The sequence below is a fragment of the Haemorhous mexicanus genome, chromosome 31 (genome assembly GCF_027477595.1).
Source record: "Haemorhous mexicanus isolate bHaeMex1 chromosome 31, bHaeMex1.pri, whole genome shotgun sequence".
NCBI classification, from domain to species: Eukaryota; Metazoa; Chordata; class Aves; order Passeriformes; family Fringillidae; genus Haemorhous; species Haemorhous mexicanus.
Genome location: NC_082371.1, coordinates 1,917,501 through 1,932,178, shown reverse-complemented (window position 1 = coordinate 1,932,178; position 14,678 = coordinate 1,917,501). Strand labels below are relative to the sequence as shown.

General features: G+C 45.7%; 1 protein-coding gene across 4 annotated transcripts in view; it reads left to right on the top strand.

Annotated features, from left to right (window-relative positions):
* The first annotated feature begins 1,370 nt into the window (after positions 1-1,370).
* The window catches only part of ASH1L (ASH1 like histone lysine methyltransferase), a 77,666-nt gene continuing 64,358 nt past the window's right edge, over positions 1,371-14,678 (top strand). For 2 of the 4 annotated variants that reach the window (XM_059870795.1, XM_059870794.1), the window contains exons 1-2: positions 1,371-1,504; positions 12,462-12,978. In XM_059870795.1, the coding sequence (XP_059726778.1) occupies positions 12,559-12,978 (420 nt within the window). In that variant the 5' untranslated portion in view covers positions 1,371-1,504; positions 12,462-12,558. The remainder of the gene's footprint in view (positions 1,505-12,461; positions 12,979-14,678) is intronic. The other 2 variants (XM_059870793.1, XM_059870791.1) reach the window with 1 other exon arrangement.

The window sequence follows — 14,678 nt, the reverse complement described above, 5'->3', positions numbered from 1 at the left end:
GCAGCCCCAGCTCCCTCAGCCTTTCCTGGGCAGGGACCCTCCAGGCCCTTCAGCATCTTTGTCACCCTGCAGGAGCTGCCTGTCCCTGCTGTGCTGAGGGTGCCAGAGCTGGCACAGCCCTGCAGAGGTTCAGCACTGCCCGGCTCACTCCCTGACCTGCTGGGAATGCTCTTCCTCACCCAGGCCAGTATTTTGTTGGCCTTCTTGGCCTCCAGGGCACAGTGCTGGCTCAGGGACAGGCTGGTTTTCATTTCTGAGGAGTCATCTGGATCCTCAGGATTGAATTTTGCATGCGTGGTACAAGAGCAATTTGCTGTTCGTGGTTTCATTGCCAGGTTTTCAGGTATTGACAACTTAAATCTCTGCTTCTGCAAAGAGCTCACGTTTCTTTTTGCTGTGGGTGTTTTAGTCCCCGGGAATTTTGTTTATTTGGGTTTTGTGCATACATATTGCATATACAATTAATCTTTAAATTAATTTCTCCTACTTCTGGTACACAATGTTTTAAAACACTTTTTAGCAGCAATTACAAATGGCTGTAGTAATTCCCATCAGATATTGTGAGCATCATTCCCAAAATACCAAGGATGTGGAATTGTTGGAGGAGGTCCAGTGGGGACAACAACGTCACGAAAAGGGTGGGAGAGTTGGGAATATTCAGCCTGGAGAAGAGCAGGATCTAAAAGGGGCTCCAGGGAGATGGAGAAGGACTCTTCATCAGGAACTGTAGTGAGAGGACAAGGGGTGATGGGTACAAATTGACAGAGGGAGAAGTTAGGTCACGTATTAGGAAGGAATTCCTCCCTGTGAGGGTGGGGAGGCCCTGGCAGAGGCTGCCCCTGCATCCCTGGAAGCGTCCAAGGCCGGGCTGGACAAGCCTTGAGTGACCTGGTCTGGTGGGAGATCTCTCTGCCCAGGGCAGGAGAGTTGAGCCTAAATAACCTTTGAGGTCCATCCCAACCCCTGGAGATCCCACGATTCCACATTCACACGGAGACTTTAACGACCCAGACCCGGCAAGCGCGCGGGTGTGGCATTCAGGCAAAGATGGCTTTGGGGATGAACAAACCACCTGCATCGTTTTGGGGCAAAAATTCCCCTTTTCCTTCCCCCTCTTTTCCTTTTTTCCCTTTCCAAAGGCCTTTTCCCGGTGGGCGTGGCCGGGATAATGAAGGGCGTGGTTTGAGGGCGTGGCTAAATATCCAGGGCGTGGTCAAGACGGGGGCGTGGCCGCCGCACCCTCTGCCCCGCGGGGGTGTGGCCGCGCTGGGGGCGTGGCCGGGCGCGGAGCGGGCGTGGCCGGCGGCGGGGGCGTGGCCGTGCGCTCGCTCGCGGCGGAGCAGGAGCCGCCGCCATTTTGGTTCCGCCGCCTCGCTCGGCTCAGGCCCCGCCGCGGCGGCCGCTCGGTCCCGGTCCCGCCCCGGCCCCGTCCGCGCCCGGGCGGCCGCGGGGATGCGGCGCGGAGCAGCCCGTGCTCGGCCCCGGCCGCGCTGCCGCTGACACGGTGAGGAGCGGGCGGGGACTGGGACCGCCTCAGGCCCGCGGCCCGGGGGGAGGGGAGGCGCGCTGGGCTCCGCCGCGGGGCCGCCTCGCTCCCCCCCCGCATCTCCCCCGATTCCCCCCGCACCCCCGCACCGCAGCCCCGCTCCGGCCGCGGGGGCGGGCGCTGGGTATCCCCGGCGAGGGCGGGGGATCCCTGGGGGCGGCGGGGGGGGATCCCCGGCAGGGCCCGGAGCGCAGCGTGGAGCCGGACCGGGAGCGGCGCGGGGGGTCCCCGCCAGCCGGGGGTGGCCCGGGGAGTCCCCGCCGCACCGGGGGGCACCGGGGGATCCCTGACAGGCACCGCGGCGAGGGGCGGGGGATCCCCGCTGGCGGCGGGGCCCGCTGACAGCGGCGGCGGCGGGGCCCGGGGTGCGGGAGCCGGAGAGCCGCGCTCGGCCCTGGGCCGGGGGCTGCCGTGGCACCGGGGGCTGCCGTGGCACCGGGGGCTGCCGTGGCACCGGGGGCCCCTGGTGGGTGCCGGTTCCCTGCGGAGCGGGGCCGTGCCCCAGGCTGCGCATCCCCGAAGTTCGGTGTTTCCCGGTCCTGCCCCGAGTGACGGGCGGGGGATGGAGCCGGGGGTGTCCCTGCCAAATATCGATGTGGGTTTTTTGGGGTTTTTTTGGGATATCGGCTGGTTTATTGGGTCAGTGTCTTGTGGACTTTGTGATCTCCCTGTCCAAAATTATACTTGAAGTTTTATTCAGTTTTATTTATTATTTCATTGTATTTTTAATCCTATTTGAGCTTTATTGCCCGTGAATTTGGGTTCAGGTGCTTGAGCCTTATCTTATCCATCAAAACCCAAGATGTGTGTTCCCATCCTCGTCCCTCTCTTCCGTGGTCTCTTGGCTTCCCAAGCCCTGGTTTTGGCCTTTGGTTTGTGGTTCTGCACCCTGTTAATTATGGAGCAGGGAACTGGAAGCTGCTTGGAATGTGGGTTTCCATCCCATGGCCTCGGGACACGAATTCACCCTCCTGTGTTGTCAGGAGCCACTCAGGGGAACTGGAGCTGCTGCCAGCTCTGGGAGCAGGGACACAACCTGTGGCTTTGCCCCCATCCCGTAAAATCTCCTCAGTTTTCATTTTCAGCCCCTTTTTTGCTGATTTCTTTGGCTCTCTTTGCTAAGTAATTTCAATTCCACCTGCACTTCTTTTCCAGGGGGTTGGGGTGAATCCTGTGGTCATGTTGAGGACCTTGGGATCATCCCTGGTGCCTCTGTGGCAAACAGGGAAATTCTGGCAGCTGCTTGAGCATATGGGGAGAGAAGGGCTCTAAAATCATCATCTGTCTGCCTGCTTGAGTTCTTCTGAAGTGTTCTTACCCAAAGCTTTTCTCAGCTGTCTGAGAGTATAAAAGAGAGGCTTTCTTTTTTTTAAGTCTGAAACATCTTGGTTTAAAAGACAAAATTACCACAACTTCTTTTTGGACTTGAATTCATTGCTACAGGCAGTCAGCCTAAAAAGGTTGGAGTGATAATAACCAGTGACAAAATTTGAGTTACAATTTCCAGAAGAAGCTTTCTTTTTTTTTCTTTTTTTTTCAAAAGTTTAAAGTGTCCTGGAGGATATAAAAAGCAGGTTTTTTCCTTGGTGGAAGAGACAGACATATTGGTAAAAATGGCAGTGCTGTTGTTACAAGAGAAAAGTGGCAACAGCACATGGAGTTACTGAATTAAAGTATTTTAAAAATAGATATTGTTGTCCGTGGGATTGTTGGCTGTTTTAAAATTCAATTAATTGGAAGGGCTGGTGCTGTTGTGGACACATTCTCCCCCTCCAGTGAGGTCATGAGTCCCATCTCCAGCTTGCAAAGGGAAGAAAAATCTGTCATGAGACCTGTTGTGATTGTTGTGAGAAAGCAAAATCTGTGTTTGGCCCTTACCTGTGGCACAGGTGTGGCTTGGGAATAACCAAAGGATTTCAAAGGGAAGTTCTGGTTTGTTGTGAGCCTTATCTTTTACTGGATGGGTATAAATAAATGGATTTTATCCAGAAAAATCCCCTGGATGTAGAGACCTCTCAGGGAGCTCCTGACCCACGCTGTAGCAGCTGGGATAATATTTCAGGAGAATTCCCAAACTGCTTTTCCCTCAGTGTTGGCACTCACAGCCTAAGGCTGGAGGAACCTTTGGTTGGTTATGCAGATTTAACAATTTTGCCTTTATTTGCATATGAATAAAGAACCAACAGAATTATCCTGCACCTCCAAAGTCAGCCCTGTGATGCCAGACCTGCAGTCAGGTCTGGGGCCAGCTTAAAAACCAGGAGAAACTCTATTTCTGCTTCCCAGTTTTCCTCCCACTGGAGCATTTTTCCAGGGTGTTTTACCCTATCTGTCCTCTGCCTTTCTTCCAAAAAAAAAAATCTGTGTCCTGTTCCAGGTGCTTTCCCTCTGCTCCCAGCACTTCTGTGGAATATTCTTCCTGACAAGACAGATCCCCTGGGATTTCTGTCTGTCAGAAGAAAAACCCAGCAGCTTCTGATTGGAAAGAGTTTTATTTGTTACCTCCTGTCAAGCAAAGAGGAACTTTATTGCTGGGAAATGTCTCCATCTCTAAACATTTTAAGGGTGCTTGTGCAGGTGATCCAGGGGCCTTGAGCTCCTGGTTCCCTGTGATGAAGAAAAATAGTTTAAGGCTTTATCCAATTTTATTTCTCTTTTCTGAGTGTGGTCTGTGTTTTTTAGCAAAGAAAATCAGGAATTTGAGAGGGGACAGGAACATGTCTCAATCTCTAAACATTTTAAGGGTGCCTTGTGCAGGTGATCCAGGGGCCTTGAGCTCCTGGTTCCCCTGTGATGTAGAGAAATTCTTTAAGGTTTTATTCTACTTTTTAGTTCACTTTTCTGAGTGTGGTCTGTCTTCCTTAGCCAAGAAAAGAAGACAAGGAATTTGAGAGGGGACAAGAACATGTCTCAATCTCTAAACATTTTAAGGATTCTTGTGCAGGTGACCCAAGGGCCTTGAGCTCCTGGTTCCCCTGCTCAGGGATTGTGATGTAGATAAGTAGTTTAAGGCTTTATTTCACTTTTTATTCCACTTTTTATTTATTTTTTTTCTGAATGTGGTCTGTGTTTTTTAGCAAAGAAAAGAAGACAAGGGATTTGAGAGGGGACAGGAACTTTATTGCTGAGAAATGTCTCCATCCCTACACATTTTAAGGATGCTTGTGCAGGTGATCCAGGGGCCTTGAGCTCCTGGTTCCCCTGTGATGTAGAGAAATAGTTTAAGGCTTTATTCCACTTTTTATTTCTCTTTTCTGAGTGTGCTCTGTGTTTTTTAGCAAAGAAGACAAGGGATTTTAGAGGGGACAGGAACTTTATTGCTGGGAAATGTCTCCATCCCTACACATTTTAAGGGTGCTTGTGCAGGTGATCCAGGGGCCTTGAGCTCCTGGTTCCCCTGTGATGAAGAAAAAATAGTTTAAGGCTTTATTCCACTTTTTATTTCTCTTTTCTGAGTGTGGTCTGTGTTTTTTAGGCAAGAAAAGAAGACAAGGAATTTGAGAGGAGACAGGAACATATCTCAATCTCTAAACATTTTAAGGATGCTTGTGCAGGTGACCCAAGGGCCTTGAGCTCCTGGTTTCCCTGTGATGAAGAAAAAATTGTTTAAAGCTTTATTCCACTTTTTATTTCTCTTTTCTGAGTGTGGTCTGTGTTTTTTAGGCAAGAAAAGAAGACAAGGAATTTGAGAGGGGACAGGAACATGTCTCAATCTCTAAACATTTTAAGGGTGCCTTGTGCAGGTGATCCAGGGGCCTTGAGCTCCTGGTTCCCTGTGATGAAGAAAAATAGTTTAAGGCTTTATCCACTTTTTATTTCTCTTTTCTGAGTGTGGTCTGTGTTTTTTAGCAAAGAAAATCAGGAATTTGAGAAGGGACAGGAACATGTCTCAATCTCTAAACATTTTAGGGGTGCTTGTGCAGGTGATCCAGGGGCCTTGAGCTCCTGGTTCCCTGTGATGTAGAGAAATTCTTTAAGGCTTTATTCCAATTTTTATTCCACTTTTTATTTCTCTTTTTTGAGAGTGGTCTGTCTTCCTCAGCCAAGAAATGAAGACAAGGAATTTGAGAGGGGACAGGAACTTTATTCCTGGGAAGTGTCTCCATCTCTAAACAATTTAAGGATGCTTGTGCAGGTGATCCAGGGGCCTTGAGCTCCTGGTTCCCCTGCTCAGGGATTGTGATGTAGATAAGTAGTTTAAGGCTTTATTTCACTTTTTATTCCACTTTTTATTTATTTTTTTTCTGAATGTGGTCTGTGTTTTTTAGCAAAGAAAAGAAGACAAGGGATTTGAGAGGGGACAGGAACTTTATTGCTGGGAAATGTCTCCATCCCTACACATTTTAAGGGTGCTTGTGCAGGTGATCCAGGGACCTTGAGCTCTTGTTTCCCCTGTGATGTAGAGAAATAGTTTAAGGCTTTATTCCACTTTTTATTTCTCTTTTCTGAGTGTGTTCTGTGTTTTTTAGCAAAGAAGACAAGGGATTTGAGAGGGGACAGGAACTTTATTGCTGGGAAATGTCTCCATCCCTACACATTTTAAGGGTGCTTGTGCAGGTGATCCAGGGGCCTTGAGCTCCTGGTTCCCCTGTGATGAAGAAAAAATAGTTTAAGGCTTTATTCCACTTTTTATTTCTCTTTTCTGAGTGTGGTCTGTGTTTTTTAGGCAAGAAAAGAAGACAAGGAATTTGAGAGGGGACAGGAACATGTCTCAATCTCTATAAACATTTTAAGGATGCTTGTGCAGGTGACCCAAGGGCCTTGAGCTCCTGGTTCCCCTGTGATGAAGAAAAAATAGTTTAAGGCTTTATTCCACTTTTTATTTCACTTTTCTGAGTGTGTTCTGTGTTTTTTAGGCAAGAAAAGAAGACAAGGATTTGAGAGGGGACTGTGGGAGGCCATAGAGTTAATAGTAATATTCTGGGATTTCTAACACTTAGCTGAATTGGTTTTAATGTCCCTTGGAGCTGAAGCAATGAAAAGAGCCAAAAGAAAAATATTCACCTTCCAAATAGGACATGACAGCGTGTTTTCATCAAGAGCAGCAGCAGAGGAATGAACAGAGGGGAAATCTCAGTTAATTCTTGCTGAGGGGTGTGGGGGAACATACCTGGGGTCTGGCAGTTTGTTTTTGGGAGAGCAGAGGAGCAGAAATGGGCAGAGAGGGTTTGGGATGTGACACCAGGGAATGAGGGGGAATTCCAGGAGTTCAGAGAGTGCCTGGCAGTAGAGAAATCACTCATGAGCAGCCCTTGGATCCTGTGGCACCTGTCAGAATGGATGTTCAAATGCCTCACAGGTCATTTTTTGGGGGGGAAGAAGAATTTCAGGAGGGATTTGAGATGTGCAGAAGCTGCTGGCTGAGGGGTGGGAGTTTGATGTGATTTGCTGGGTAGGGAGGTGGTGAGCCATGTCTTCTCCTCACTTGAGAGCCCGTGCAGGGATTTGGGACTGGGTGGTTTTCAATCCAGCAAATTTCATTAACCTTAAATCCCATGTGTCAGATTAAGGCTTTTTTCTGACCTAGAGATGGGGCAAGGGAGAAAAAAAACTTTTATTTTGTTGTCAGTCTCATGTGAAGGGTGAGACAATATAGATGTTATAATTATAATCAGAAATTAACTATTTCCTAGCTAAAATATATTATATGATTTAATCTGACACTGTGGATGAGGGATAATTCAGAACAAGACTTGGAATATAAATATAAAAAGAAATTAACTATTTCCTAGCTAAAATATATTATATGATTTAATCTGACACTGTGGATGAGGGATAATTCAGAGCAAGACTTGGAATATAATTATAATCAGAAATTAACTATTTCTTAACTAAAATATATTATATGATTTAATCTGACACCATAGGTGAGAATAATTCAGAACAAGACTTGGAATATAATTATAATCAGAAATTAACTATTTCTTAGCTAAAATATATTATAAAGATTTAATCTGACACTGTGGATGAGGGATAATTCAGAGCAAGACTTGGAATATAATTATAATCAGAAATTAACTATTTCTTAACTAAAATATATTATAATTATTTAATCTGACACCATTAATGAGGTATAATTCAGAACAAGACTTGGAATATAGATGTTATTATCAGAAGTTAACTATTTCTTAACTACAGTATATTATATTATTTAATCTGACACCATGGGTGAGGGATAATTCAGAGCAAGACTTGGAATATAATTACAATCAGAAATTAACTATTCTTAGCTAAAATATATTATAAAGGTTTAATCTGACAGCATGGATGAGGGATAATTCAGAACAAGATTTGGAATATAGATGTTATAATCAGAAAGTAACTATTTCTTAACTGCAATGTATTATTTAATCTGACAGCATGGATGAGGGATAATTCAGAACAAGACTTGGAACTTCGTGCAGCAAACATGGAAAGCAGAAGCACAGATAAGGACCTCACTCACGTGGTTAAATATGATCATTTTAGGGCTTTAAAGTGCCCAGCATCAGAGTTTTCAGGGTGAATTCTTGCAGGTTTTTTTAGCTGTGGCTGTCACCACTTGGCTGCTCATCTGCTTTGACATCCTCGAGGTTTAGAGGAGTGGAGCAGATCCTGCAGGGAGCCTGAGGAGTAGCACAGAGGAGGGAAAGTGAGAAAAGAAAACAAACAGTGGCATCACTGGGGCAACAGCTCGGGAACAGGAGCAGGGGAGAGCCAGGGAACACTTGAGAACACCTTGGAGACAGCGACAGGAAGCTTGAACTTGATCAGGCAGGGAGGGGAGAGCTGAGTGGCATTCACACATCCCGTGAGTTCCTGGGGAGCTGGGAGGAGGTGACAGGCAAAACCCAGGATTAGCATTTGAGAGTAATTAGTGCATAAATAAATGACCTGCTCTGTGTTTGTGGGGCCATCAACTTTGTTTTGGGATAGTCACTGCCCCTCTCAGCACAGAGCAGGGTGTGAACACCTTTCCTTTGCTCTCTCCCACTCTGCATTTTGAGTCAGCGTGTGAGTCTTGCCTTGAAGCTGATGAATTCATTTTATTTGTAAGAAAATGTCTGAAGTGTTGTCACTGCTCTGCACTCCAGAGGAGGAAAGGGTTGTGTGAGCACGGGTTTGAGAGGAGCAGGATGGCATGTGGGATTGTCCCTTTTCTTGGACTTGAATCATACAAATTCAGGCTTTAGATCAGAGTGATTTACCTGCTGGCCAGTTTTCCTTGCACATTGATGAGAGTAATTAGTGCATAAATAAATGACCTGCTCTGTGTTTGTGGGGCCATCAACTTTGTTTTGGGATAGTCACTGCCCCTCTCAGCACAGAGCAGGGTGTGAACACCTTTCCTTTGCTCTCTCCCACTCTGCATTTTGAGTCAGCGTGTGAGTCTTGCCTTGAAGCTGATGAATTCATTTTATTTGTAAGAAAATGTCTGAAGTGTTGTCACTGCTCTGCACTCCAGAGGAGGAAAGGGTTGTGTGAGCACAGGTTTGAGAGGAGCAGGATGGCATGTGGGATTGTCCCTTTTCTTGGACTTGAATCATACAAATTCAGGCTTTAGCTCAGAGTGATTTACCTGCTGGCCAGTTTTCCTTGCACATTGATGAGAGTAATTAGTGCATAAATAAATGACCTGCTCTGTGTTTGTGGGGCCATCAACTTGTTTTGGGATAGTCACTGCCCCTCTCAGCACAGAGCAGGGTGTGAACACCTTTCCTTTGCTCTCTCCCACTCTGCATTTTGAGTCAGCGTGTGAGTCTTGCCTTGAAGCTGATGAATTCATTTTATTTGTAAGAAAATGTCTGAAGTGTTGTCACTGCTCTGCACTCCAGAGGAGGAAAGGGTTGTGTGAGCACAGGTTTGAGAGGAGCAGGATGGCATGTGGGATTGTCCCTTTTCTTGGACTTTGGCTCAGAGTGATTTACCTGCTGGCCAGTTTTCCTTGCACACTGATAAATAAGAAATATCCCATTCTTAGTGACATGCTGAAGCCTGTTGGACTAACACTGGGCTTTGAACTGACTCACTCTCTGTGTCCATGTCACACTGCTCTACCCTTTTTTCCTCCTTGTAAAATGGAGATTTTATCGAATTACCTCTGGTCTTATGAGTAATAATAGCAGGTTTGATTGCTGAGGATGTGTGGAGTTGGGAAGCCAGAGCTGCAGCTAGAAACCCCATGAATAATGTGCCCAGAACACATGGAAATAAGTTTGTTTTCTCTGAGGACTGAGCCTGGCTTTGTGACTGGCTGCATCTGGTGCTCCCAGCAGCATTTCTTCTGCCCCCACTAATCCTGGCATCTGTCCCCAGCCTGTGTCCCCTGCAGTTGCCTTGGTGCTCTCTGGTGTCACCTTTCACATTGCTGATCCTTTCCCCTCCCCACGCTCCTGAGCACCCCAAAACTCAGCTCCTTGCTGCTGCTTCCCCAGGTTTTGTCTGCCCAGGGGGGGCTGTGGCACCTGCCAGGTGCTCTGTGCTCCTTCTGACCTGCCAGGATGCCAGCCATCCCAGAAAAGTGCTGGGCACCTTGAGACCTTTACCTGAAACTCATTTTGAGGTCATGGCATCTTTCCATGCCATTGCTCACAATTAATGACTTAATAAATGACTTAATGACTGGAGGGAAGATAAGGACAGAAGGTTCAGGCTGGTTTGGTGCCTGTGATGCGTTTTTCAGCAAATCAGTGTTTTTTCAGACCTGTTTCTGTTATCAAAAATGATAAAGGTGTTTAAACATTTTCTCCTTCGAATGCCCCCCCACCAAATAATTTTTCAGTGCCTTAAGGGATCCTGCAAGAAAAATGGAGAGAGAATTTACAAAGGTTTAGGGACAGGACAGAGGGGAATTGCTTTGTGGTGAGACCCTGGCCCAGGGTTCCCCATCCCTGGAAGGATTCCAGCTTGGACAGGACTTGGAGCAACCTGGCATAGTGGAAGGTGTCCCTGCCATGGCAGGAGTGGAATGAGGTGATCTTTAAAGCCCCTCCCAGCCCAAAGAGTTCTGGGATTTTGAGATTTTGGGATTTTGGTCTGCATGATAAAATGACAAGGAGCACAGGTTTGGTTTGTAATGTGGCAGGGAGGGTCCCTGCCATGGCAGGAGTGGAATGAGGTGATCTTTAAAGTCACCTCAAAGAGTTCTGGGATTTTGAGATTTTGGGGTTTTGGTCTGCGTGATAAAATGACAAGGAGCACAGGTTTGGTTTGTAATGTGGCAGGGAGGGGAGCTCAGGGTCAGAGGACCCTCACAAACTCAGGGCTTGACTCCAATCTGCTGTAGTTAGGATGATTCCCTCTATCATTTTCTGCTCAGTAGGTCAGTGTAATATTCCTACCAATATCTGCTGGTGGGAGTGTGGATTTCCCCTCAGGAAGCACAGGCAGTGTGTGAGTGTTTGCTGGGGTTGGTGGCTGTCCCCCAGCCTTCTTCCTGAGCTGGGGACAGTGCTCAGCTACCAAGAGGATTTTGTGGTGTGTTTGTAAACTGAGAATTCAAACCAGAATATTGCTGGGCTTTGGGTGCTTTCCAGAGAACTCAAACCAGAATTTTGCTGGGCTTTGGGTGCTTTCCAGAGAACTCAAACCAGAATATTGCTGGGCTTTGGGTGCTCTCTCATGGCTCTCACTTGCCTGCTCCCTCCACAGGTGCAGCTCCAGCAAGGCTGGGACTAGCTGGGCTCTGGTTATAAATACAAAATTAATTTGATGGCCACTATTAAAATCTGTAGCCATCATGTGGATAATTTGGAGGTTATAATAATCACATGCATTTTATTTTGCTATTTAGAAGGATTTTACAGCTAAATTGTGGTTTTGGAGGAGGTGACTGGAAGCCTTGGTGTGTTGGAGCATCAGCTGCTTGCTTGTCTGGAGTACAATTGTTTGTTTTCTAATTGGTTTTATACATGATATACTTATATATCATTAAATCATATATTTATTATTTATATATTTGGGTTTATAGATTATAATTTATATATTGGTTTTATATATTATATATAGGGTTTATGTATTATTATTTATATATTGTTTTATTAATTATATATTAGTGTTCTATATTATTATATATTGGCTTTATATATTATTATGTATATATTGGTTGTGTGTATTATGTATAGATTCATATATTATTATTTATATATTGAGGTTTGATATATATCTATTATTTATATATTGGCTTCATATAGTATTATTTTTATATAGGTTATATATTACATATAGATTCATATATTATTATTTATATATTGAGGTTTGGTATATATTATTTATATATTGGCTTTATACAGTATTATTTATATATTGGCTTTATATATTATTATGTATATATTGGTTATATATTATATATAGATTTATTTATTATTATTTATATATTAGGTTTGATATATATATTATTTATATATTGCTTTATACACTATTATATTTATATTTGTATGTATTATTTATATATTGGTTTTATATATTATTATATATTGGCTTTATATATCATCATTTATATATTATATATTGGGGTTTTATATTATTTATATATTGGTCTTATGTATTATTATTTCTATATTGGCTTTTTATATTATTATTTATATGTTGGTTTTATATATTATTTCTATTTTGGTTTTATATATATTATTTCTATATTGGTTATATATTATTTCTATATTAGTTTTATATATTATTATTTCCATATTGGTTTTATATATTATTATTTCCATATTGGTTTTATATATTATTGTTTCTATATTGGTTTTATATATATTGTTTATATCTTGGTTTTATGTATTATTATTTCTAGATTGGTTTATGTATTATTATTTCTAGATTGGTTTTGTATATTATTATTTCTATATTGGTTTTATATTTCTATATGGGTTTTATTAACATGAATTTAATTTCTGCTAGAAAATCCAAGTTCATGCTGTGTCTTGTCCTCCCACAGAGTGAAAGATGCTGAGTGCCCATAGTGGAACAGCTCTGCTGAGGAACACATCTCTGTAAAGCTTCCCTCCAAACCTCCTGCAGGCAGATATTCTGTGATGGACCCTCGGAGTACTGCTATGTTAGGCTTGGGTTCTGATTCTGAAGGGTTTGCTGGGAAAAGCCCCTCCGTGGCAAACATTGGCACCTTGGTGGGCAAGGGGGAAGCAGAGCTCGAGGGCTGCAGCAAGGAGGAGGAGGAGGGGAAGAAGAAGAGCAGGGAGGGGAGCACAGAGAGCAGCAAGAGCGAGGCCCTGGGCGATGCACAGCAGCAGTTCTCCGTGAAAGAAACCAACTTCTCCGAGGGAAACCTCAAACTGAAGATTGGCCTTCAAGCCAAGAGGACCAAAAAACCTCCCAAGAACCTGGAGAATTATGTCTGCCGGCCTGCCATAAAAACCAGCATCAAGCAGCCAAGAAGGGCTCCCAAGGGGGGGAAGATGACAGAGGAGAAGAGCGAGCACTGTCCTTCAAAGCAAGTGAGTGATGTGTCTGTGGGGTGATTTGCAAGTCATGGCACACTTAAGCTGGCTTTAAAAGCTTCATCGTCTCTGCTCTGCTGTGTCCTGCTGGTTTGCTGTGTAACCTCTGGTACTGAAGTGGCTGGAGTTAGGAATGGTTTTATTTTGTGGCCATGAGCAGGATCAAATCTCTTTCACAGTGTGCCAGTTTGTTGTTTCAGCAGCAGTGAGAGATGATTGCCATGCTCACTTGAACTGAACAGTAGTGGGGAGATTTTTAATCCTTTCTGTAACAAAGTGGAAGGGTTTGAGATGGGGCTCTGGATGTGCTGTGCTCATCTCTGCTGCTTGGATTTCTGGATTTTCCTACCTGTTAGAAACACTTCTTTTGCTGTGTCTCACCTGTCACGGCTCAGGCAGGGGCTGAAAAGTTAGATAGACTTTTCCAAATGAGCTAGAAACCAGCCTGGAGATAACTGCATGTAAATGCAGTGGCTGCAGGGATGTGCCAGGGCTTTTCCAAACACCAGGAAGCAGCCCTGCCTCGAGGATTTGTTTTTATCATCTCCGTGATGTAAGCAGTAAGAGCAGCAGTAGCAGATAGGGAAAACAGGATAAATGGCAAGGATCACAAATACAGTTGCAGAGATGTTAATTTTTGAAGGGTTTGGTTACATCCTGCTCTTTTTTTCCCCCACAAACATAAAAGTTTTGGTAATCAAGGTTAGAATATACCCTTGTGTAGAACTGCCAGGGGAATCCAGGGAATCCCTGGAAGTTGGAGTCCTTCCTTTGCAGGGATTTTCTGTTCAGGGTGTTCTTCCTCCAGAGCTTCCCAAGGCTGAAGCATTTCCATTTCTCCAGCCTGTGTGCTGTTCTCAAGGCTCCCTGCATCAATCTGTCCTGTCAGAACCTGCCCAAGGGGCAGGAAAATTCCTCACTTTGTGCTGAGGTGATGTGTGCCTGCCATCCCCAGACCTTTTCCTCTCCCCTGCCATCCCCAAACCTTTTCCTGTCCCCTGCCATCCCCAGACCTTCTCCTGTCCCCTGCCATCCCCAGACCTTTTCCTGTCCCCTGCCATCCCCAGACCTTTTCCTCTCCCCTGCCATCCCCAAACCTTTTCCTGTCCCCTGCCATCCCCAAACCTTTTCCTGTCCCCTGCCATCCCCAAACCTTTTCCTGTCCCCTGCCATCCCCAGGCCTTTTCCTGTCCCCTGCCATCCCCAGGCCTTTTCCTGTCCCCTGCCATCCCCAAACCTTTTCCTCTCCCCTGCCATCCCCAGACCTTTTCCTGTCCCCTGCCATCCCCAAACCTTTTCCTCTCCCCTGCCATCCCCAGGCCTTTTCCTGTCCCCTGCCATCCCCAGACTCTTTTCCTGTCCCCTGCCATCCCCAGATCTTTTCCTGTCCCCTGCCATCCCCAGGCCTTTTCCTGTCCCCTGCCATCCCCAGACTCTTTTCCTCTCCCCTGCCATCCCCAGACCTTTTCCTGTCCCCTGCCATCCCCAAACCTTTTCCTGTCCCCTGCCATCCCCAGACCTTTTCCTGTCCCCTGCCATCCCCAGGTCTTTTCCTGTCCCCTGCCATCCCCTGTCCTTCTCCTGTCCCCTGCCATCCCCTGTCCTTTTCCTGTCCCCTGCCATCCCCAGACCTTTTCCTGTCCCCTGCCATCCCCAGACCTTTTCCTGTCCCCTGCCATCCCCAGACCTTTTCCTCT